This window comes from Trachypithecus francoisi, unplaced genomic scaffold (genome assembly GCF_009764315.1).
Source record: "Trachypithecus francoisi isolate TF-2019V2 unplaced genomic scaffold, Tfra_2.0 Lachesis_group0, whole genome shotgun sequence".
NCBI lineage: Eukaryota > Metazoa > Chordata > Mammalia > Primates > Cercopithecidae > Trachypithecus > Trachypithecus francoisi.
In genome coordinates, this window is record NW_022681453.1 from 63,210,956 (window position 1) to 63,230,006 (window position 19,051).

Here is a 19,051-nt window from a genome sequence, read left to right on the forward strand (position 1 = left end):
TTGTGGTTTTAATTTGCATTTCCTTGATGATTAGTGATGTTGAGCATCTTTTCATATACCTGTTGGTCATCTGCACATCTTCTTTGGAAAAATGTCTATTCAAATCCTTTTTTTATTTTTTAACCAGGTCATCTGTTGTTCTGCTTTTGAATTATAGAAATTCCTTATATGTATTTTGGATATTATTTATCAGATACATGGCTTGAAAATATTTTCTCCCATTCTGTAGATTGCCTTTTCACTCCATCAATCATTTCCTGTGCTGTGCAGAAGCTTTTTAGTTTGGTTTATCCACGCTCTTCTTATAATACCCCTGCTCAGCCCTGGGGTTGGTCAGTTCTCCAAGACACCATGACTCCTTGGTGGACAGTGGTACTTGGAAACCAAGATCTAGGTACTAGATGTGTTCTTTGCTATCGGGGCTTCCAATCTTTTTTCATATGCATTTTTTACTTAGTCATACTAACTACATATTTGCAATTTGGAATCTTGTGTTTTCCACTTTTAAATCTTTTTCATATTAATACTCAAAAAAAAATTTTTTTTTTTTGAGACGGAGTCTCGCTCTGTCGCCCAGGCTGGAGTGCAGTGGCCGGATCTCAGCTCACTGCAAGCTCCGCCTCCCGGGTTCCCGCCATTCTCCTGCCTCAGCCTCCGGAGTAGCTGGGACTACAGGCGCCCGCCACCGCGCCCGGCTAGTTTTTTGTATTTTTTTAGTAGAGACGGGGTTTCACCGTGTTAGCCAGGATGGTCTCGATCTCCTGACCTCGTGATCCGCCCGTCTCGGCCTCCCAAAGTGCTGGGATTACAGGCTTGAGCCACCGCGCCCGGCCAATACTCAAAAATTTTTAGTGGTTGTATAATATTTCTTTTAGTGGAAGTAATATAATATGGTCTTGGTTTGCTTCATATTTTTCATAATTAAAAAAAAACCTGGAATAGGCCTTTCTATCTCTTGAAAATAGCCTTTTCATATTTAGGATTAAAAGGAAAATTATTTGGTGAAAGGTTATTGGCAATTTAATACAAACTGCAAAGCTGCTCTCCAAAAGAAGTGTCCTAATCACAATACAGGAGAATCAGTTTACTTTATTTTACACTTACTTCTACTGAGTTATTATCATTAAACTTTTAATTTTGCTATTTGAGAAACATACAAGCATTTCTTAGTAGTCGTATCTCCTACCAACAAGTACAAGATAAAACTGCCTTTGTAGAATGACTTAGAGTGTGCTAAGGTCTTTCATTTCCACTTAATCCATACCCTGTGAGTTATCATTATTTCTGTGAGGTGGGAACCTAAATTTCAGAAAAGTGGTTTGTTCAAAGTCATACATCTACTAGGTAAAATGTTTAAAAGAAGAATGGACTCTGGCATCAGCTTTGTGAATCTGAATCTTGATTCCACAGCTGTGTAACCGTTAGGAAGTTATTTGAACCCTCCAGCCCTCAATTTCCTCACGTATAAAAGAGGGATAATGGTACCTACCTCCTAAGGATATTCTGACTATGAAATGAGTTGTTCTATGTAATACATAAAAGCACTTAGAGTAGTATCTACCACATAAGTGCTATCTAAATGTTAGCTGCTGTTATTATTAAGATGGTGGCAAACTACGTGTTTTTAAGGGAACTAAATTTTGTTGCATGTCTACGCCAACTGTGTGATCGATGTTTTTTCCGAGTTCTCTCATTTAACCTTCCCAACTCTTTGGGACAGAATTTTATGCTTATTTCTGCCTATTTTGCAGCTAAGGAATAGGAAGTTCCGAGAAGTAAAGCGTAGTGGAATCTCAATCTGCAAGTAACTGAAGCTAGGAGAGCTTAAGTCACTCGACCCAACGGCGAACGATGGGACTCGAACCCGGGTCTGATCCCAAAGCCAGCGCTCTAGAGGGCTACGACTATTTAAACAGAAACACATCTAGAGACCGAGCGGCTGTGTTACGACGGGAAGATCAGGTGTTCCCCGCACCTCTGTCCCAGCACTTAAATGTCGCCGCATGGCCTCTTTTTTCGAGCAGAGTTTTACAAGTCCCTGGCCCGAAAACCCCTCTGTCCCTCTCCATCCCCACAGTGGACTCCTCAGGTCCTCAGGTCCTCAGCCCTCACCTGGCCCGGTCGAGATCCGGACCTGACCATCTCTCGCAGCCGCAGAGAAGACAAGACCGAAGGAAGTGAAGCCTCACGGTAAAAAGAATTAACCTCAGTGGGCTCCCGGACCTTCTTGTAGCGTCCCCCGAGCTTCCGCTTCCGGAAAGGATCCAGCCCAACGCCGAGCTTCAGTCTCCGAGGCGCCTCCACTCTCTTACTCCTGCTCCAGGCCCAGCGCCTTGGGCGTGCACAATAGATCCCTCCCGACTTCCCGGCTCGTCACCCACTGGCAGCAGGTGGGAGAAGCCAATAGACGGCGAACGGGGCGGGGCCGAGGCATGGCTGGGGCGGGGCCGGGGCGGAGACGGGTCAGAACCGCCAAGAAAAGAGTTAAGCTGTACGGTTCCAGGGCATGCTGTGAGGCAAACAGGGACAAGGACCCTCCAGCACCAGAGGAAGGGACAGGGGTAGGAGGCGGATAGGTTTCAGAAGGAATTGCGTGCAACTTTTTGGGTTTTCGCTCTTTATTTTTAATTTGGCATCTTGTGTGCCTTTTTGGATGATTTTGTTCTTTATCTATAAAAATAAGACCTCCGAGTTGTTATCTTTGCGTAAGTGTGATGGCAATTTCAGAATTAATCCCTGTGGCCACTGATCTCAGATGTTCGTTAGTTGGGATTTGGGATTTACTTCCATGCGTACTTGTCTCCTCTTGTGTTGAGGTAATTACTTTTGATGAAGAATGACACAGCATTCTTAATATTGGCATGTGCACTCAGTTTAATGAGGATTTTAGATATTGATTTTAATGCATTGGGTTTTGGGTTAATAATTTCAATCAAGTTGAAGAGAGATAATTCAGTTTATTCCATTTCAACTGTTGCCCAGGCTGAAGTGCAGTGGTGCCATCTCCGCTCACTGCAACCTTCGCCTCCCGGGTTCCAGCGATTCTCCTGCCTCAGCCTCCCTAGTAGCTGGTATTACAGGTGCACGCCACCACACGCGGCTAATTTTTGTATTTTTAGTGGAGAAAGCGTTTCGCCATGTTGGCTAGGCTGGTCTCGAACTCTTGACCTCAGGTGATTTGCCCGCCTTGGCCTCCCAAAGTGCTGGAATTACAGTGGTTAGCCACCACGCCCAGCCTCATTTCTTTTTAATGGAGAAAAGAGCTACCCTTTAAAAGTCTGTTACCATTAATGTCAAAGCCCAGGAACTAAAATATGTCTACCAATATATCACACACTTATCCTGAGTGATTTTAGGAAACTTGAGTATTTCACAGATTTAGTTTTGAATTAGATCAAACTGTGAAAACCTCTCCCTTCCTTCCCCAGCCCTCATGTAACTTCATAACTTTCTAACATATTCACCTGAAATTCAGGGTTTTTTTTTTTAGTTAAGTTGATTTTTTAAAATTCATCTTGATTTTTCTTGATACATATTTATTTTAGAAAATAGAGATCAGCAGAAAGGAAAAATAACCATAACCTCATTGCCCATGAGTTATCACTGTGAACAGCTTGATGCATTCCCTTCAAGATTTTTTCCACCTACGTATATATGTATAAATGTATTACAGCAATATGAAATAATAGATATTACTTTAACATGAGTGTTTTCTCTTAATATCTAATCAATATTGTTTCTCATTAATCTACAGTTATAAAATGGCTGCCTGGTGTTCCATGATTCATTTCCCTAGTGTTGGGAATGTTATGCCCCCACCCCCTGTTTAGTTTTGTTATTTGCTATTATAAATAATGTTGCAGTGAGCTGAGATCTGCAAATAAACTAGATAGAGGATGGAGAGCAGAGTATTGTAAAGATGTGGAGACAGCATGATGTTGAGAAAGAGAAACCCAGAGAGGCTCTTGCTGCTGAAGTGTGGATGGAAGTGTATGTAGGGCCAGACTATGCAGTCCTCATAGGCTACACGATTTGGCTTATTATCCTAAGGCCATTGGGAATATGTAAAAGTTCAGGCAGGGGGCACAGTGAACTGACTGGGGTTTTACAAAGACCCGTGGCTGTAGTGTAGAGCAGGAATCCAAAATCTACAGTCCCTGGCTAAATTCAGTCTGCCATTCTTGGATACAGCCTGAGAACAGTTTTTACATTTTCAAGTAGTTTTTTTTTTAAAGTCAAAAGAATAATATTTTGTGATGTGAAAAGTTACCTGAAAATCATCTGTTATAAAGTTTTACTGGAACACAATCACACTAATGTGTTTACACATTATCTGTGCTACAACTGCCAAAGTTGAGTATTTGTGATAGAGACCGTCTAGCCTGCCAAGCCTAAAATATTTACTAGCTGGGCCTTTACAGAAGTTTGCTGATTCCTAGCATAGAGAGAGTGCTTGGGGGAAAGGCAAGCATGGGTGTGAGCAAATTCTCTCCTCCTGCATCCACTCTCTGCCCTTCTCCGTGCCCCAGGGATTGACATCACTCAGGCATGCCCTCCAGCTTCAGGTTCTGTTTAGTCAATAGAAGAGGGAGAGAACAGGATATTCCTCCTATCTCAGCACCATTTGACTGATGGTACTGGCCCTCTGCATCATCAGGGGAGCCCCTGGAGCTCCAGTCCTCTCACACTCTAATAAAACATGTCCTTCCCTTTGTCCCTTCAGTCTTAGGGGTGATAATGGTTTGCCAGTCCCTGGGTGCCTCAACCCCCTTGTTGTTTTCCTTGTCCATTCTGTAAACTTTTTAATTATCTTCAAAACTCTAGATTGTCTTCTGTTTCCTCTGAGGACCAGATTGATAGGAAGTCCAGATGAAATATATTGGTAGCTGGGAGGGGATGAGGGGACCTAAGGCAGGTGGTGGTGAGGGAAGGTGAAGAGGACATATTTGAGAGATGCATAGGAGGTAAAATGGAGAGCACTTGCTGATAGAGTTGGAAAGTAAGGCAGTGGGGAGGTATTTGTTGACCCTGGTTTCTGGGTTTTGTATCTTGGCGGGTGGTGGGAGAGATCCACATTTAGGAAGGAAGCTTATGAACTCATTTCTCTCCAACATTTTATTATGAAAAAAATGCAAACCAGGAAAATCATTTTTGGATTTGTTAAATTAGAGAGTACTTTGGAATCATCCAAGAAAGATGTCAAGTTAGCTACTGAATAGTTGAGTCTGGAGCTTGGCAAGGACATGTGGGCTGCAGATACACCTTTCTGAGTTGCCTGTGGCTTCCGAACTTGCTCTCAAATTACTTCCTCACGAAAGCCTGTCTATCCTGCCCCTGCACACTAGCTGTGTGCCCCGTGCTACTATGTAGTAGCATCATTTCTCACAATTATAAACTTGTGTTTGGTTATGTAATGTCTGTCTTCCTAGGTAGAATTTAATCTCTATAAAAGCAGGGACCTCATCTTGTTCAGAGCAGTATCCCCAATACCATTGTTGCACTGCCAGTTGCTCATCTTTTGAGCTACCACTTGGTGTGCACCATCTTCCTCCTCTCCTGCCCTGGTTCACTGGGGCAATGCTTGCTCTAAGCTATTGATATTGCTATGCCACAGCTGCTCACTAGGGACACAGTACCTACAGCACATCTGCCAAATCAACCTGCTTCTGCAGTCACCCCAAGGATGGAAAACAGCTTTGTGCTTTGCCCTCTACCTGGGCTATGCTGTATTAACAATATTACAAATACTGTTTTAATGATAATAGCCAACATTTGTTAAGCACTTACCATGTGTAAGCCACTGTGTACAGTGCTTTATACATTCTCAAATTTTTCCTTACAATATGACCTTATGAAGTCAGTGTCATTATCTCTGAGAAACAATCTTAGATAAATTAAGTTGTTCGATGTCACTGGTGAGAAAGAATTTGAATCCAGATCTGTCTGACTCCAAACCTATGATGCCTTGTATATATCCTCAGTGCCTGTCTAGGTATGGTTTTCAACCTTGGTCATTTCCTATAAACTGGAACATGGTCAAACCTGAACAGAGACTTTCACACTTCAGAGGTGAGCCAATTGGCGAAGTCATTGGTCCAATGTGCTGAATTATGAAAGACTGGACAGACAAGCAAAGTTGTGTATCCATGATACTAGAGGGACTAAACCTCCAGACCAAGCTCAAAGGGCTAGTCCTGGATAATCCTGAGCCTTGGGCATTCTGGATTTCTCTAGTGGGTTCTATGACATCTGTGTATGGTTTCAGAAAAATCCGTTGACATTGACACTTTCTGGAATACTGTTAGTTCTTCTCAAGGCCATTTGCATGAAAGTGATTTATGTTCAGGTCTTAGTGTTAGGCTGTGAGCTCCTTGAAGGCAGAATTTAGATGTTATTTGCATCTGCTCAGAAGCCAGCATACTTCCTGGAATGTTGCCAGGTTTAGCAAAAACCAAAACGGAACGTTTGTTGTTTGTCTGAAATTCAAATGTAACTGGGTGTCCTGTGTTTTTTCTGGCAACCCTATTCCTGGCACATAGCTAACCTCAATAAATATTGATGAGTGAGAGGATGAATGAATGACTAGCACAGTACCAACAAATGGAGAGATAAACTGGTAAAAACTTCAATTGACCATATAAAAGACACTCATCTAAATTATGCCTAACAATCACAGAACAACAACACTGTGTCTGGTTAACGTACTACTTTTTAACGTCTGACAATCTGGCTTTGATTGGAGATGCATTTTCTATCCATGCTTTGTCAGCCACTTTTACTCAGTGTCCACATGGGAAGAATACTAATCTCCTGGTAATGAAGGTGTTTTGTTCCAATCATTTCACATCTCAATTCTGCACATTTCTGATTTCATATGTTTGTTTAATTGTTTATTAGTGTGTACCAGTTGTACAAGAAAATTGATTTTGGGTGGTATATGGGTTTCAGTCATTCTGAAGTACAATCATCTGTATCTTCCTTTAAAATTGCCAAAATTGTGCTGTTACTCCAGCCAAACCCTGGGGTTTTGGGTAAAGTCATTCACCGTGATTAAACCATCAGGCCCAATTCTGTTTGGAAAAAGGTATATCTGCAGTTAGTTCACTGACAGTTAATTTAAGAAAGAAAATATACAAACAACTCTCTCATTTCACATTAATTCTGCTGTTGCTCCTTTTTCTCTGTGTGTGTGTGTGTGTGTGTGTGTGTGTGTGTGTGTTTTCTGAGACAGGGTCTGGCTCCGTCATTCAGGCTAGAGTAACTGGTGCAATCCCGGCTCACTGCAACCTCTGCCTCCTGGGCTCAAGCCATTCTCCCAATTAACTGGTGCAGGCACACACCACCGTGCTCAGCTAATTTTTGTATTTTTAGTAAAGATGGGTTTTCACCATATTGCCCAGGCTAGTCTTGAATTCCTGAGCTCAAGCCATCCCTAGGGTTACAGGTGTGAGCCACCATGCCCAGCCCTCTCTTTCTTTTAACCCTGCTTCTCCTCCTCCTCCTTCTCCTCCACTTCTGTTCCACTGGTCATAGCTAAGCATGAGTCAGAGTTACTGGGGGGCTTATAAAGACACAGATTCCTGGGCTCCACCCCTAGAGTTTATGATTCCATAGGTCCAGGGTATAGCCTGAGATTCTGCATTTCTAACATGTTCTCAGGTGCTGCTGCCGCTACTGCTAGTCTCAGAAGGACTTAAAGAATTGTTGTCCTATATCATTCTTTTCCTTCCTCTTCTCCTTCCCTTTCCCCTTTTCTTTCAGATCCATATTTCATGTTTCTCACAATACTTTTCTGTTTCCAGAGCAGTATAATACAATAATCTCACTATCTTGGCCTGGTAGATTTGTTTTCCTGGTATTCTTTCACCTCCAATTGGCGAAAGTTAACTTACACATCATGTTCAATGTAGTTTAGCATCCTGCTGACGTGTGATGCAGGGATCTCCCCATCCGCTTCGGCAATATACGTGTAGAGAAACTGGAAGGTGCTGAACGGGATCCGGGGCAACCCACCATTATGGTCACATGACAAGACCTCACACACTATCTTGAGAGTTTTGGTAATAGTCTATAAAGTTAGATAAAATGAGGAGAAAGTTACTCTTCCAGGCAGTATTCCTGAGATCCGTTGAGATACAAGAAAGAAAACAAAAATATTCCTCTTATAAAATGAAGTGGGAACAATTTAAGATTCTAGAAAGCTTGACATTTTTACATTCAAATGTCACTAATTCATTCTAAAAAATATTAAGTATTGGGTATCTTTATTTTTTTCTTTATTTGTTGGAAGACTACTCAAGGAATTAAATTTATAAATTCCTAAATACTTTTAAGATATTTGTTACTTTAGTCTGAATAACCTCACTAAAGGGGGGAAGTTATTTGCATTCTATATAATTAGAATTATTTCTTATTACCCTCCAATCATATCTCTAAAGGGCTGAGATAAATGGTCTAGCCTATATACTCCAGCAAGATACTTGTGGCAAGACACAGCAGAGAAGGTAAGAGAAGGGTAATTTCCCCAGGAAAATAGAGACCCAGGAAGATACTGGAAAAATGGTCTTGAACATCAAGATAAACATTCCTCTAAAGCATCTGGGCCCATCTAAATAGAATCACCTAGTGCTTTCTTTAATATTACATAATACTAACCTTTATATTGTTGGGGAAATATTGGTTGACAATGAGTGCCGGGAATTTTAATAGAAGGGTTACTACAGAAGCAAACCCGCCTTACAATGAAACTTGAACATTAAAGGAGCATGCTCAGAACTAATCTCATGTCGTTACATAAACCCACCCTTTGAATAAATGATACAAGCGAAAGAGTTGTGAAATGAAGGTCAGCATACAGATCTTGGTGGTTTACTGAAACTGATGATGTACAGATCATCCTGACACACCCTTCCAGGGATCAGTGAAAGATCAGTCCTGAGTCCTTAGGGGGAGTGAAAAAGCAGCTGCTGTATCTTCCCACATGATTAGTAGCGGAGACTTGTCCTGCCTTAGCAGTTGATGTTTGCTGTTCTCCTCTCATCCTCTCCCAGAACAGAATGATTGCCTAGATGGGGCTTCTCTAACTGTGGTGTGTGTTACCCAGGAGTGTAATCTATGTCAGGAGGTACTAGGGTGTGTGGTACCCAGGAGTGTAATCTATGTCAGGAGGTACTGAGGTACGGAGGATGTGAATAAACTCTTCCTTGAGTGATAGTTTGAATTGATGGCAAGTAATTTAAACATAATTTGTAATAATTATTAATTTTAATTGAGTTAATATTTAAAATTTGTTTCTTTACATTTAATAAGCATTGTTATTTTCTGAAACAAAATTTTCAATAAACCACACGATGTCAAAAAAAATTGAGTTTGAGGCAGGCCACCTTCCTTTCCTCTCCCCTGCCCCTGGGGGTCCTCTCATGGAAATCGCTGTGAAACACTGCATCTTCTAGGCACTTCCACATAATTCAGAGTGGGTGGGAGGGCAGGCATGGGCTAACTAGTATACACGAGGCTGTCTGGGAGGATGGTAAGTCATGCGTGTGAGTGGGAGAATGGTTTGGGGTAGATTTGCGAGCACACTCTGAACTTTATAATTTCCACCCACAGCTCATCCATTTCTGTAAAAAAACAAACAAACAAAAACAACCCTCTGCACCCCTAATGCTTTGTTCTGTTGCCCTCTCCCATGGGGTGCTGGTATGGGCTGAATTGTTCCCCCGAAAATTCATATGTCGAAGCCTTAACCCCAGAACTGGAGAATGCGATTGTATTTGAACATACGACCTTTAAAAAGATAAGTTAAAATGAAGTCAGTAGGGTGTCTTTATAAGAACAGGAGTTAGGACATAAAGAGAGAGTCAGCCATGTGGGCACCCTTCGAGAAGCTGGCCATTTTTAAGCCAAGGGGAAATGCCTCAGAAGAAAGCAATCCTGCTGACAGCTTGTTCCCAGAACCTCTGCCCTCCAGAACTGAGAGACAACAAATTTCTGTTGTTCAAGCCACTAAGTCATGGCAGCCCTAACAAACTAATATAGGGCCTTTCAACCCTAAACATCATCTTTTATTGATTATTCAAACAACAAACCTTCAAATTCTATTACCTCATAAGATTTTAAAATATTTTTAAAGATTTAATAAATGGATGAGTGGATAAATAACTCTTTGTACTAGAGCTATTTGGTAAACTGACATAAATCTAAGGTAAACAGATCTTCATTCTCTTGCACAATATTTTTTGGGGGATCCATTTCACAGAGGTAGTCTTTAAACATCTTGCAAGCTTCATTTTCAAAGTCAGAGGTGAAAGCCTTGAAATGTGAATTATTTGCTTTAAAAAAAGTCATTCTTTCCAGTGAACATGATTATTTTCTACATATGTGATCTCTTACTTTTTTAATAATCAGTTCAGTGGAACAGGAGGTGGCATAGGCCAGTCCAGAAGAAGGAGTGCTGAAGGGAGGAGGAATGCAGGTCTGAATGCCATCACATTCTGAATAATGTGTATTAGACACAGAGAGCTCAAGATAGAGTAAATGTACCCATTACCTACTGGAGTAAAAATTCCTATTACTAGACTCTTCAACAAGGAACAAACTGGCTTTTCTGAATGGCATAGAGATCGTGTCTTGCTGTTGAATTGGCAAAGGAAAGAGAAATTCTGGGCTTGCCTCTGAGGATATATGAATTAACTAGGATGCAAGGTCTCCACCAGATAGTGACCCCTGACTTAGTCTCAGCTATAACAAAATACCTTAGACTGGGTAATTTATAAACAACATAAATTTATTGCTGACAGTTTTGGAGTCTAGGAAATCCAAGACCAAGGGGTCAGCAGATTTTCTCTCTGGTGAGGGCCAGAGAGAATGATGCGTTCTATGTGTCCTCACTTGGTGAAGGGGGCAACTTTTATAAGGGCACTGATCCCATTCATGAGGGCTCCACCCTCGTGACCCAGTCTTTCAGCAGTCTGGGAGAGACGAGACCAAAAACGTAAGCTGCAAGCAGCTAGCGACCAGACAGACAGGCATTGCCATGGAGACCAGAGATGCCAGAGAAGACTGAGGGCTGTGGGAAATGACTGCTCTGTGGGCCTAGAGTCACCTCTTTCCGTCTATATTCAACTGCCATCTTGGAGAAGAGAGCGTCGTGAGAAAAACCTGAGATACTGGGAAATTTACTGTTAGGCTGTTTCAGTTACTGCATCAGACTAAAATTTCAGGATTGGATTGCATTTATTTATTATTTGACCCTTTGTGGGTGGGGTAGACCAACAAGATCATAATTAACTGCAGATAAAATTTTAAAGATACATTTTTCCCATATAAATGCTGTAATTTTCAAACTTGTATGTATCTCAGGGATTCTTTCAAAAAACCATGTTTTTGATTCATTTTAAGTTATTTTAACAATGTTTAACAATGTAAGTCCACATATAAGATACCCAAGCTTTAGATATCTATACATATAAACTGATTTCAGCATCTTTGGCTTCAAAACAGTAAAATTGCTTTTCCAATATCAAACAAGTCAAATTTGGAAAAGGCATAAATCTGTATGAACATCCTGCATCCCTGGAGGTGTCATGACTAAATTCAGAAATAGCCTTATCTCTCTTTTTTTTTTTTTTTTTTTTTGCTCTCTTGTGTCTGAGTTTTTCATCTAATTCTGTTTATTACATAGTTTTCTGTAAGATTGTACCCCCTTTAAAAAGTGTCTATTGATATATATTCTAGGTGTCTGGAAGTCTTTTTCTGCAGCCGGCTCTTGGCTGTCTCTGGGAATGTGAATGGAGGGAGTGGAGTGAAAATAAGTCGGCCGGGCGCGGTGGCTCAAGCCTGTAATCCCAGCACTTTGGGAGGCCGAGACGGGCGGATCACAAGGTCAGGAGATCGAGACCATCCTGGCTAACATGGTGAAACCCCGTCTCTACTAAAAATACAAAAAAAAAAAACTAGCCGGGCGAGGGGGCGGGCGCCTGTAGTCCCAGCTACTCGGGAGGCTGAGGCAGGAGAATGGCGGGAACCCGGGAGGCGGAGCTTGCAGTGAGCTGAGATCCGGCCACTGCACTCCAGCCTGGGCGACAGAGCGAGACTCCGCCTCAAAAAAAAAAGAAAAGAAAATAAGTCTGAGGGCAATATTCATAAATAATCCAAGAACTACACTGTAGTCAGCTCTCCCCAGAGCCTGACGATGGTGTCTCCCTCTACCCCTCCCAGCCCCTGCTTCTGCCTGACCAGCACAGAAAAGACTTTGCTTTAGAGAGGAGAAGGACAAGGCGAGAAGAGGCATGTTTATCATCAGCCCTGGAGAGTTGACCACGTGTATAGATCCACTGCCCTTCCAGGCCCGGAGGGAGATTGCCCCCTCAGAAACAAAAAACAGTCAAGCTAACTTACGACTCCCAGAGCGCTGCAAGCAAGGGCTAAAAACTTCAGCCACTCGATCTCCTCCGTGAAGCGACCCACATTCATCACACTATTAAACAGATCTGTTGGAAGATTCACCACTTTCCACATCTGGGCCAGCTCCTTTGCATGGACGATCAGTCTCCCAGCAACCTGCAGGGCAGGGGACAGACACAACACAGAGATGTGGGAGAAGTTGAGACAAGGCCCTGAGAAACACCCCGCCCCCAGGCCAGGTCCACATCTCCCAGCACATGGCAAGGGGCGGGAGGGGTGTTAGGAAGGTACAAGATGGCTCTGTGTGGCAGTTATCTTCGCAAATCCTAGTGAAGAGCATGCTGAAATATAATTTATTAATTGTTAAACTTTAGATGTCAGAATTATGCAAAAGATATACATTTATATTACATTTTAATTTCTGGTGATGCTTTTATCTGCTATTGTATTCCTAAATTTTTGTATTCCTTATATGACAGATAGAACAGCCTGAAAACAAAACCAGGGGGTAGGTGGCTTACCTCAGACCACTAATTAATGTTAAAATTAGAACAAGACATAGTTCTCTTTCTTCCAGATTACACTGAGTTCTTAGCTCTAGACCTCAAGTGCATCCCTCATGCTTTCCCTGGAATGATATGGGGTATGTGGTTGACCCACGGGGATTTGGTCTGGATGCCTAATGTTGCTTGATCCCAGGTACGTTAGAGCTCTGTCACGTTCACTGCACAAGGTACTTGGTGGATAAAAGAAGGGAAGGTGACTGGTTGTTGGCCACCAATGCAACAAGAGCACAGATGCCCCTGATGAAGTGCTCCACCACCTTTCCTGACCCTCTGATTCTAGTGAAATGCTAAGCCTCTGGGACCAAGGTAGTTAGCCACACCAGTCCTAAATCACCCCTAACCTCTCTGTCCTGGATCATAAAGCAGGGTATGGTGGTGCTCAACCGTATTTCCTGGAAATTGGCCAAACCACAAACTTTCTCAAGCTGGACCCTCCTCATGCATTCATTCACCAGGCAGCTGCCAGGATGATGTGGCTGTGAAGAGGCTCACAGCCTCTCCCTAAAAGCTAAAAGCTATGTCTGGACCTGGGATAGCTGGGGAGCTGAAATATGTCCTTCCCAATACTGTGATTGGCATCATATTATGGTCTTGATCAGTAAGGGAGACACTGTTGAGTGACTGAGGGCCTGCACTTTTCTGGAGAGATGAGATTAGCATTGCATTGAACCCCTGTACATTCTGCCAGCTTCAAGGAAACCTGGGATGACCCCACCAATGACTCAGCCTACAGCCTATTTCAAAATTATTCCCATTTCCCCAAGGGAAGGTTTACTTTCAGTCCACGGTTTAGTGTATTTTAGGGTGGTGCTAAGTGGTCAGCTGACTGGCAAGAGAACAGAGGGGTTTCATCTGTACCCACCCAGCCTCAACACTGTGCTACATTCCCCTCAATGCTGCAGCAGGGCCCTTACCTGAGAATGCAGGACCTTTAACAGCTCAGGTGTTAGCTCTGTCCAGTTACACAAAGCAGCTTGCTCAGACCGCTCTCCCACCGGAGGCGTCTCTCCACGGGACAGGGCCTCAAAATAACTACAAGAAAAAAAGTCAAGAGAGTAGGAGAAGCATCCTATATCCAGTGACCTCTGGCTGTTCTAGCAATCCTTCCCCCTTTTTCTGAGGAAAGGAGGTAGAGAAAGGAACCTTTGTGAAGTGGCTTCTATGTCATTGTGTTTAGTTCACTTACATATGGGAAAAGCCTGAATGTGTTACTCTCCACTTAGGGCATAGAGAATGCTTAGAGAATACAAAGCTTTGTTCTTCTCTAAGGATGAGGAAGAACCAGAAAAGTTTGGGTATGCAATTCCCTGGAGCATATCGGGTTCAGGTTTTTTTTTCAGTCATCTCTGAGAGTTTTATACACGCAGATGTATATTACATTTGTATATATAATCTTGGGAAGAGAAGTTGGAAGATAACTAAAAACAAAGGGGAAGACAGCACAGGAATGGTGACTAGGGCCTGTAATCTGACGACTCCAGAGGCTAAGGCTGGAAGAGCACTTGAGCCCAGGAGTTTGAGGCTGCAGTGAACTATAATTGTGCCACCACACTCCAGACTGGGTGACAGAGTGAGACCCCCATCTCTGAAGAAACAAAAAAGGAGGGAAGGGGAAGAGATGGAAGTGTCCTAGGGGTGAATCAGGAAGGGTTTCTGGCCGGAGGTAGTGAGGCTTGGGGCTTTAAGAGAGAAGGGAGAGAGGGTTGTCAGGGCACCGTGCAAGGCTCAGGAGAGAAGACAAGCCAAAGAAGGTTTGAGACAATCTGAAGCTATATGGTGACTTCGAAATAAAACTTTCTCCATCTTCCCTCAAAATTTTTAGTAAAATCTGCCTGCTCCTCAATATTTTGTGGAGTGGACTTTGTTTTGGGGCATTGTGGAACAAGTACTGAGTTCTGTTTCAGGATTGGCATAAGATGAAAAGAGGCTGCCTGCAGCAGGGAACAGACATGAGCCACTGACATGTGGGTCACCAATGCTGTATGGCAGCGTCTGTCTCCATCAAAGGCTGGTTATTGACGATCCATGAGCCACAAATTTCTGTCCCTCTCTGCTTTTTTCCCTCCATTACTTCCTCCAGATCCAGGTAGTATGTAAATAAATATAGAGGGAATTTAGTAAAAGTCCATGTTAGGGTCAAGCCATACAATGATGGGCTAACCTGTCTCTGAGCCACATAGCAAGGCAGAGCTAAAGCTACATGGACTAAAGCAGTAACTGCCAGTCACCCCTTGGAGGTCATCAGCAGGAAGGGCAGAAGAAATACGTTAAGGCCACATTTAACAACGTGCATGAGAAATCTCTGCACACAGATCAGTGTTGGGGTGGGCGGGGTGTGGGTGCAATGTGACAACAGAAGTGGGGTGTGGCCTCAGGCTTTATAACCAGACTTGGGTGGTATAAATGGGAGGGACAGAGACACACAGCACCTCATTCTACAGAAGTGCTGCCCAGGTAGAGTAACACTCAGCACCAACATCTCTGGACTTCTTGTGGAATTGATTAGACAACATGGAAATAAAGCTGTAATCATGGATTTCGTTCTTTGGGTATTGAGCTTCATTTGCAAGTGATCAGGTCCATGGTTATACACATAGATTGCAAATTTGTGTTGTAACACATGCCTACCAGAGGACAAATAAGTATATGTCCTGCCGATGCCTGGTAAGAGGTTTCTTCGTTGGCAACACATATGTAGTGAAATTCTTACTTGCAATGGATTAAATACGTATTTTGTCTTGGAAATACTTCGTAGAGTTTTATTGTCTAAAATGGTACAGGTTTTAAATAGGTCACATACAACCATCTGAGCGGTGCTTTTCACGTCCGGATAGAAAGGAGGGGGCTCTTAGGTCATGCCCTCCTTTTTCATTGTGGTTAAACTATAAACTAAGTTTTCATGGATGTCTAAAAAATTATAGTACGTGATACAATATGAGAGCGAGCAGGCTACAATAGTGAATGCCTTCTTCCATAAATGTCGGGGACAATACTAAGCAATGTCATTTTGCTTATTATAAATAACAGCAGCACAAGGACAATAAAATGGGTTTGAAAGTAACGTATAAGATAAAGTCTGTCTATCTGACTATGCCAAAATAAATTAGTCTTCTGATGCTAAAGTTCAATCTTAGAGGCAATATATAAAATTTAGAGTGGAAAACTAAATAGGGCTCATTACTAGGCAAAGTAACTGCCATTTATGTTTCTTTTTATGAGCACCCCTGGCCTATTTTCCTTCCAGTTGTAAAAGCTGCATCCTAATCCAGCCTGGGAGCACAGCACTGGCCCAGAGACTCCGAAAGGCCCCTCTTAGATGACATTTTGTGTCTTCTCAAAGGTGTCCACACTCTCCCCACCATCTGCGCAATAGACCAACTCACAACCTCAGGCTGAGGACATCTTCCCTTCCCCAATTCACTGGCTTTCTCTCAACGGCCTCTCTCACTCTCCCCTTCTTACTGAAACCCTCCTAAGCAGGGAATCATAAAACAGTAAAAATAGCCTGAAAATGGTCCGAGAGGTCTAGTTATCTTCCAGCTCCTGTCTCAAGTCCTGGTTCCCCAGTTTCAAGCAGGCAAGTTTGTCTAAGGAGTAATTTCATAGCTGAGAGGCTTTCTGTGCAAAGCTGCTTCAGTCCAGGCCCGCAGCGATTGTTGTGTAAGCTCCATCTACTGAGCAGCCTCTGGAGGTCTCTCCTGAAAGAAGGCCCGCGTGTTTGAGGCACATTGTTTTCAGCCATGGCTGAGGACCCCATCACTCTGCTTGGCCTTTCTCCAGAATGGAATGGGTACTGTGCGGACATCTTTATGTTGGCAGAACAAATCAGTTCAGAGAAACACTAAAGAAAATAACAATAATTTCCTCAAAGACAAGATACAAAGCGTCTTTGGTTGGGTCCAAGTAAGAGTTTTAACACAGGGGAGGAAGTGTCTCCTTAAAGGGATGAACTAGCTGGGCTGGTCCCACCCCATCCACCCAGGGCTGCCGCGTACCTCCCCCGGCTGCACTGCTGCCATCTAGTGGTGAGACGGGAGAACGAAAAAAGGCAGATGAAGCTTCGGAGATTCCCAGCCCTTCTTTCCACCCAGACTGGGAAAAGGAGTGCAGGGAGGAGGTGGGTGTGCATACGCTGGTGTGACGCGGTCACTTAACTCTTGCTGCTTGCCCCAGGACACGGTCTATTGACCTGGCGTCCTACTGCTCAATCTGGCTCGCTTAGGGGAGGCATTCCATCCTCGCCCGACTAGATGTAATATTTATGTGTGGATTTTAAAGCATCAAAGCAATGCAAGAGCTAAAACAAAGACGATGCCAGTTAGTCCCGACCGCCTGACTGCAGCCATGGCAACCTCTGCGGTTTTCCAGGACCCTCTCTCCCTGCCCGTCCTCCAAGAGGTGAAGGCGATAAAGGAGCACATACTCGGTCCCCCACTGGATGAGGTCCTGCGGCTGCGCCCAAATGGCGGCTTTGGCAAAGTCCTTCAGCATCTTCGGCAGCTCCGGCGGGATGCATGTTGGCTTATCTGTCTGAGCCATTGATTGGTTGGCCTATTCTCAGGAGAAAAAAATACATAAGATGAAAACTTGGACTCATAAGATGAGAGCAATCCTGGACAGGAGGTCACACAGCCTCTGTTTGACACTCTCAGTTTTGGAGACTCCGCAAGACAAGTGCATTCTATGGTTACACAACGCCAAGGTTAGAAAGCCGTCTGCTAACCCCTACTTTTTGTTGTAAATAGTTATGTCCTTTACATAAAAATTACACAGCCCTGGCCGGGCGCGGTGGCTCAAGCCTGTAATCCCAGCACTTTGGGAGGCCGAGACGGGCGGATCACGAGGTCAGGAGATCGAGACCATCCTGGCCAACATGGTGAAACCCCGTCTCTACTAAAAAATACAAAAAACTAGCCGGGCGAGGTGGCGGGCGCCTGTAGTCCCAGCTACTCCGGAGGCTGAGGCAGGAGAATGGCATAAACCTGGGAGGCAGAGCTTGCAGTGAGCTGAGATCCGGCCACTGCACTCCAGCCTGGGCGACAGAGCGAGACTCCATCTCAAAAAAAAAAAAAAATTAGCCCTGTTTATTTAAAAAGTGGAGGTCAGCAAAAAATTCCCTAATGATATCACCCCAAAATATTGGATGTCTCCTTCCAGAATTTGTCAGTATAAATATATATGTTTGTAAAATTTAAAAATGAGATTATACAAAACAGTTTATTTACTCAAAAGTAGATCATGAACATCTTTGCATGTCGTCCAGCTCTTATTAGCTGGGTAAGAATTGCAGCAAAATTTACTCTGAACCCTCTATGAATTAACATTAGGTTAATTCATTAAACAGCCATTTGATGAGAGTCTCTATAGCTGCATGTTCTTTTCCACTCTAATTGTCAGGCGGAAAACTAGTACATTATCTCTCAAAAAGTTCCAGGACAAATTGAAACAAAACATGAAAATCCATAAAGTGTATACAATTCCATCCACAAATAAACAGATCAAAAGATTTTTGTCTGCTTTTAGTAGAGAAAGGGACAGACTAGATATGCTAAAAAGCTGTCCCTCTTCAAAACACCTAGAGGCCAGACAAATCTCAGTACAAGCCTTTCACGTTGCCTTGCTGGGCTTGCAGTGAAGTGAGAAAAATCTTCCAGTGGCCAATGAGGTGAGCAAAGTGGAACCCGCAGTGCTGGGCAAATGAAGATACTAGGGCTCATCTGGGCAAATGTAGATGGCAGGAACTTGAAGCTTTGAGATAAATGGCCAGGCAGAGTGGGTAGAGACCACGAATTGGGCTCACAAAAGGCAAATGTCTGGACTAAAGGACTCCCCTTCTGACCTAAACTTGAGACCCACCCAGGGACTCCACCCTCAGCATGAGAAGGTGTGGCTGAAAATATCCGCCTACAGGCGGGGGTAAGCAACAAAGAAACCTGTCTCCATTGCTGCCTCTAGTCAGGAGAGAAACCGTCCCCCAGGAGTTTGTAGCCACGGACTAGTTCTAAGTTTTCAATGTACACCAGCACCAGCATGGCTGGGAAATCCCAAGACAAGAAACTAAAGTGGTCTTAGGTTGGTGG

General features: G+C 43.3%; 1 protein-coding gene across 1 annotated transcript; it reads right to left on the bottom strand.

Annotated features, from left to right (window-relative positions):
* Positions 1–6,861: 6,861 nt before the first annotated feature.
* On the bottom strand, positions 6,862–17,627 carry LOC117083375 (ropporin-1). The gene is made up of 5 exons (XM_033210946.1): positions 17,395–17,627; positions 13,886–14,003; positions 12,400–12,561; positions 7,893–8,068; positions 6,862–7,070 (listed from the first exon to the last, which is right to left on the bottom strand). The coding sequence occupies exons 1-5, from the start codon at positions 17,508–17,510 to the stop codon at positions 7,004–7,006; spliced, it is 639 nt and encodes a 212-aa protein (XP_033066837.1). The 5' UTR covers positions 17,511–17,627; the 3' UTR covers positions 6,862–7,003.
* Between the last annotated feature and the right edge of the window lie 1,424 nt (positions 17,628–19,051).

Coding starts and splice junctions, on each gene's coding strand:
- LOC117083375 (XM_033210946.1), bottom strand. CDS start 17,510: ATGGCTCAGACAGATAAGCCAACATGCATCCCGCCGGAGCTGCCGAAG. Junction 12,562..13,885: donor TAAAGGTCCTGCATTCTCAG/GTAAGGGCCCTG, acceptor CCTGCCCTGCAG/GTTGCTGGGAGACTGATCGT. Junction 7,071..7,892: donor AACTACATTGAACATGATGT/GTAAGTTAACTT, acceptor TTTTCCAAACAG/AATTGGGCCTGATGGTTTAA.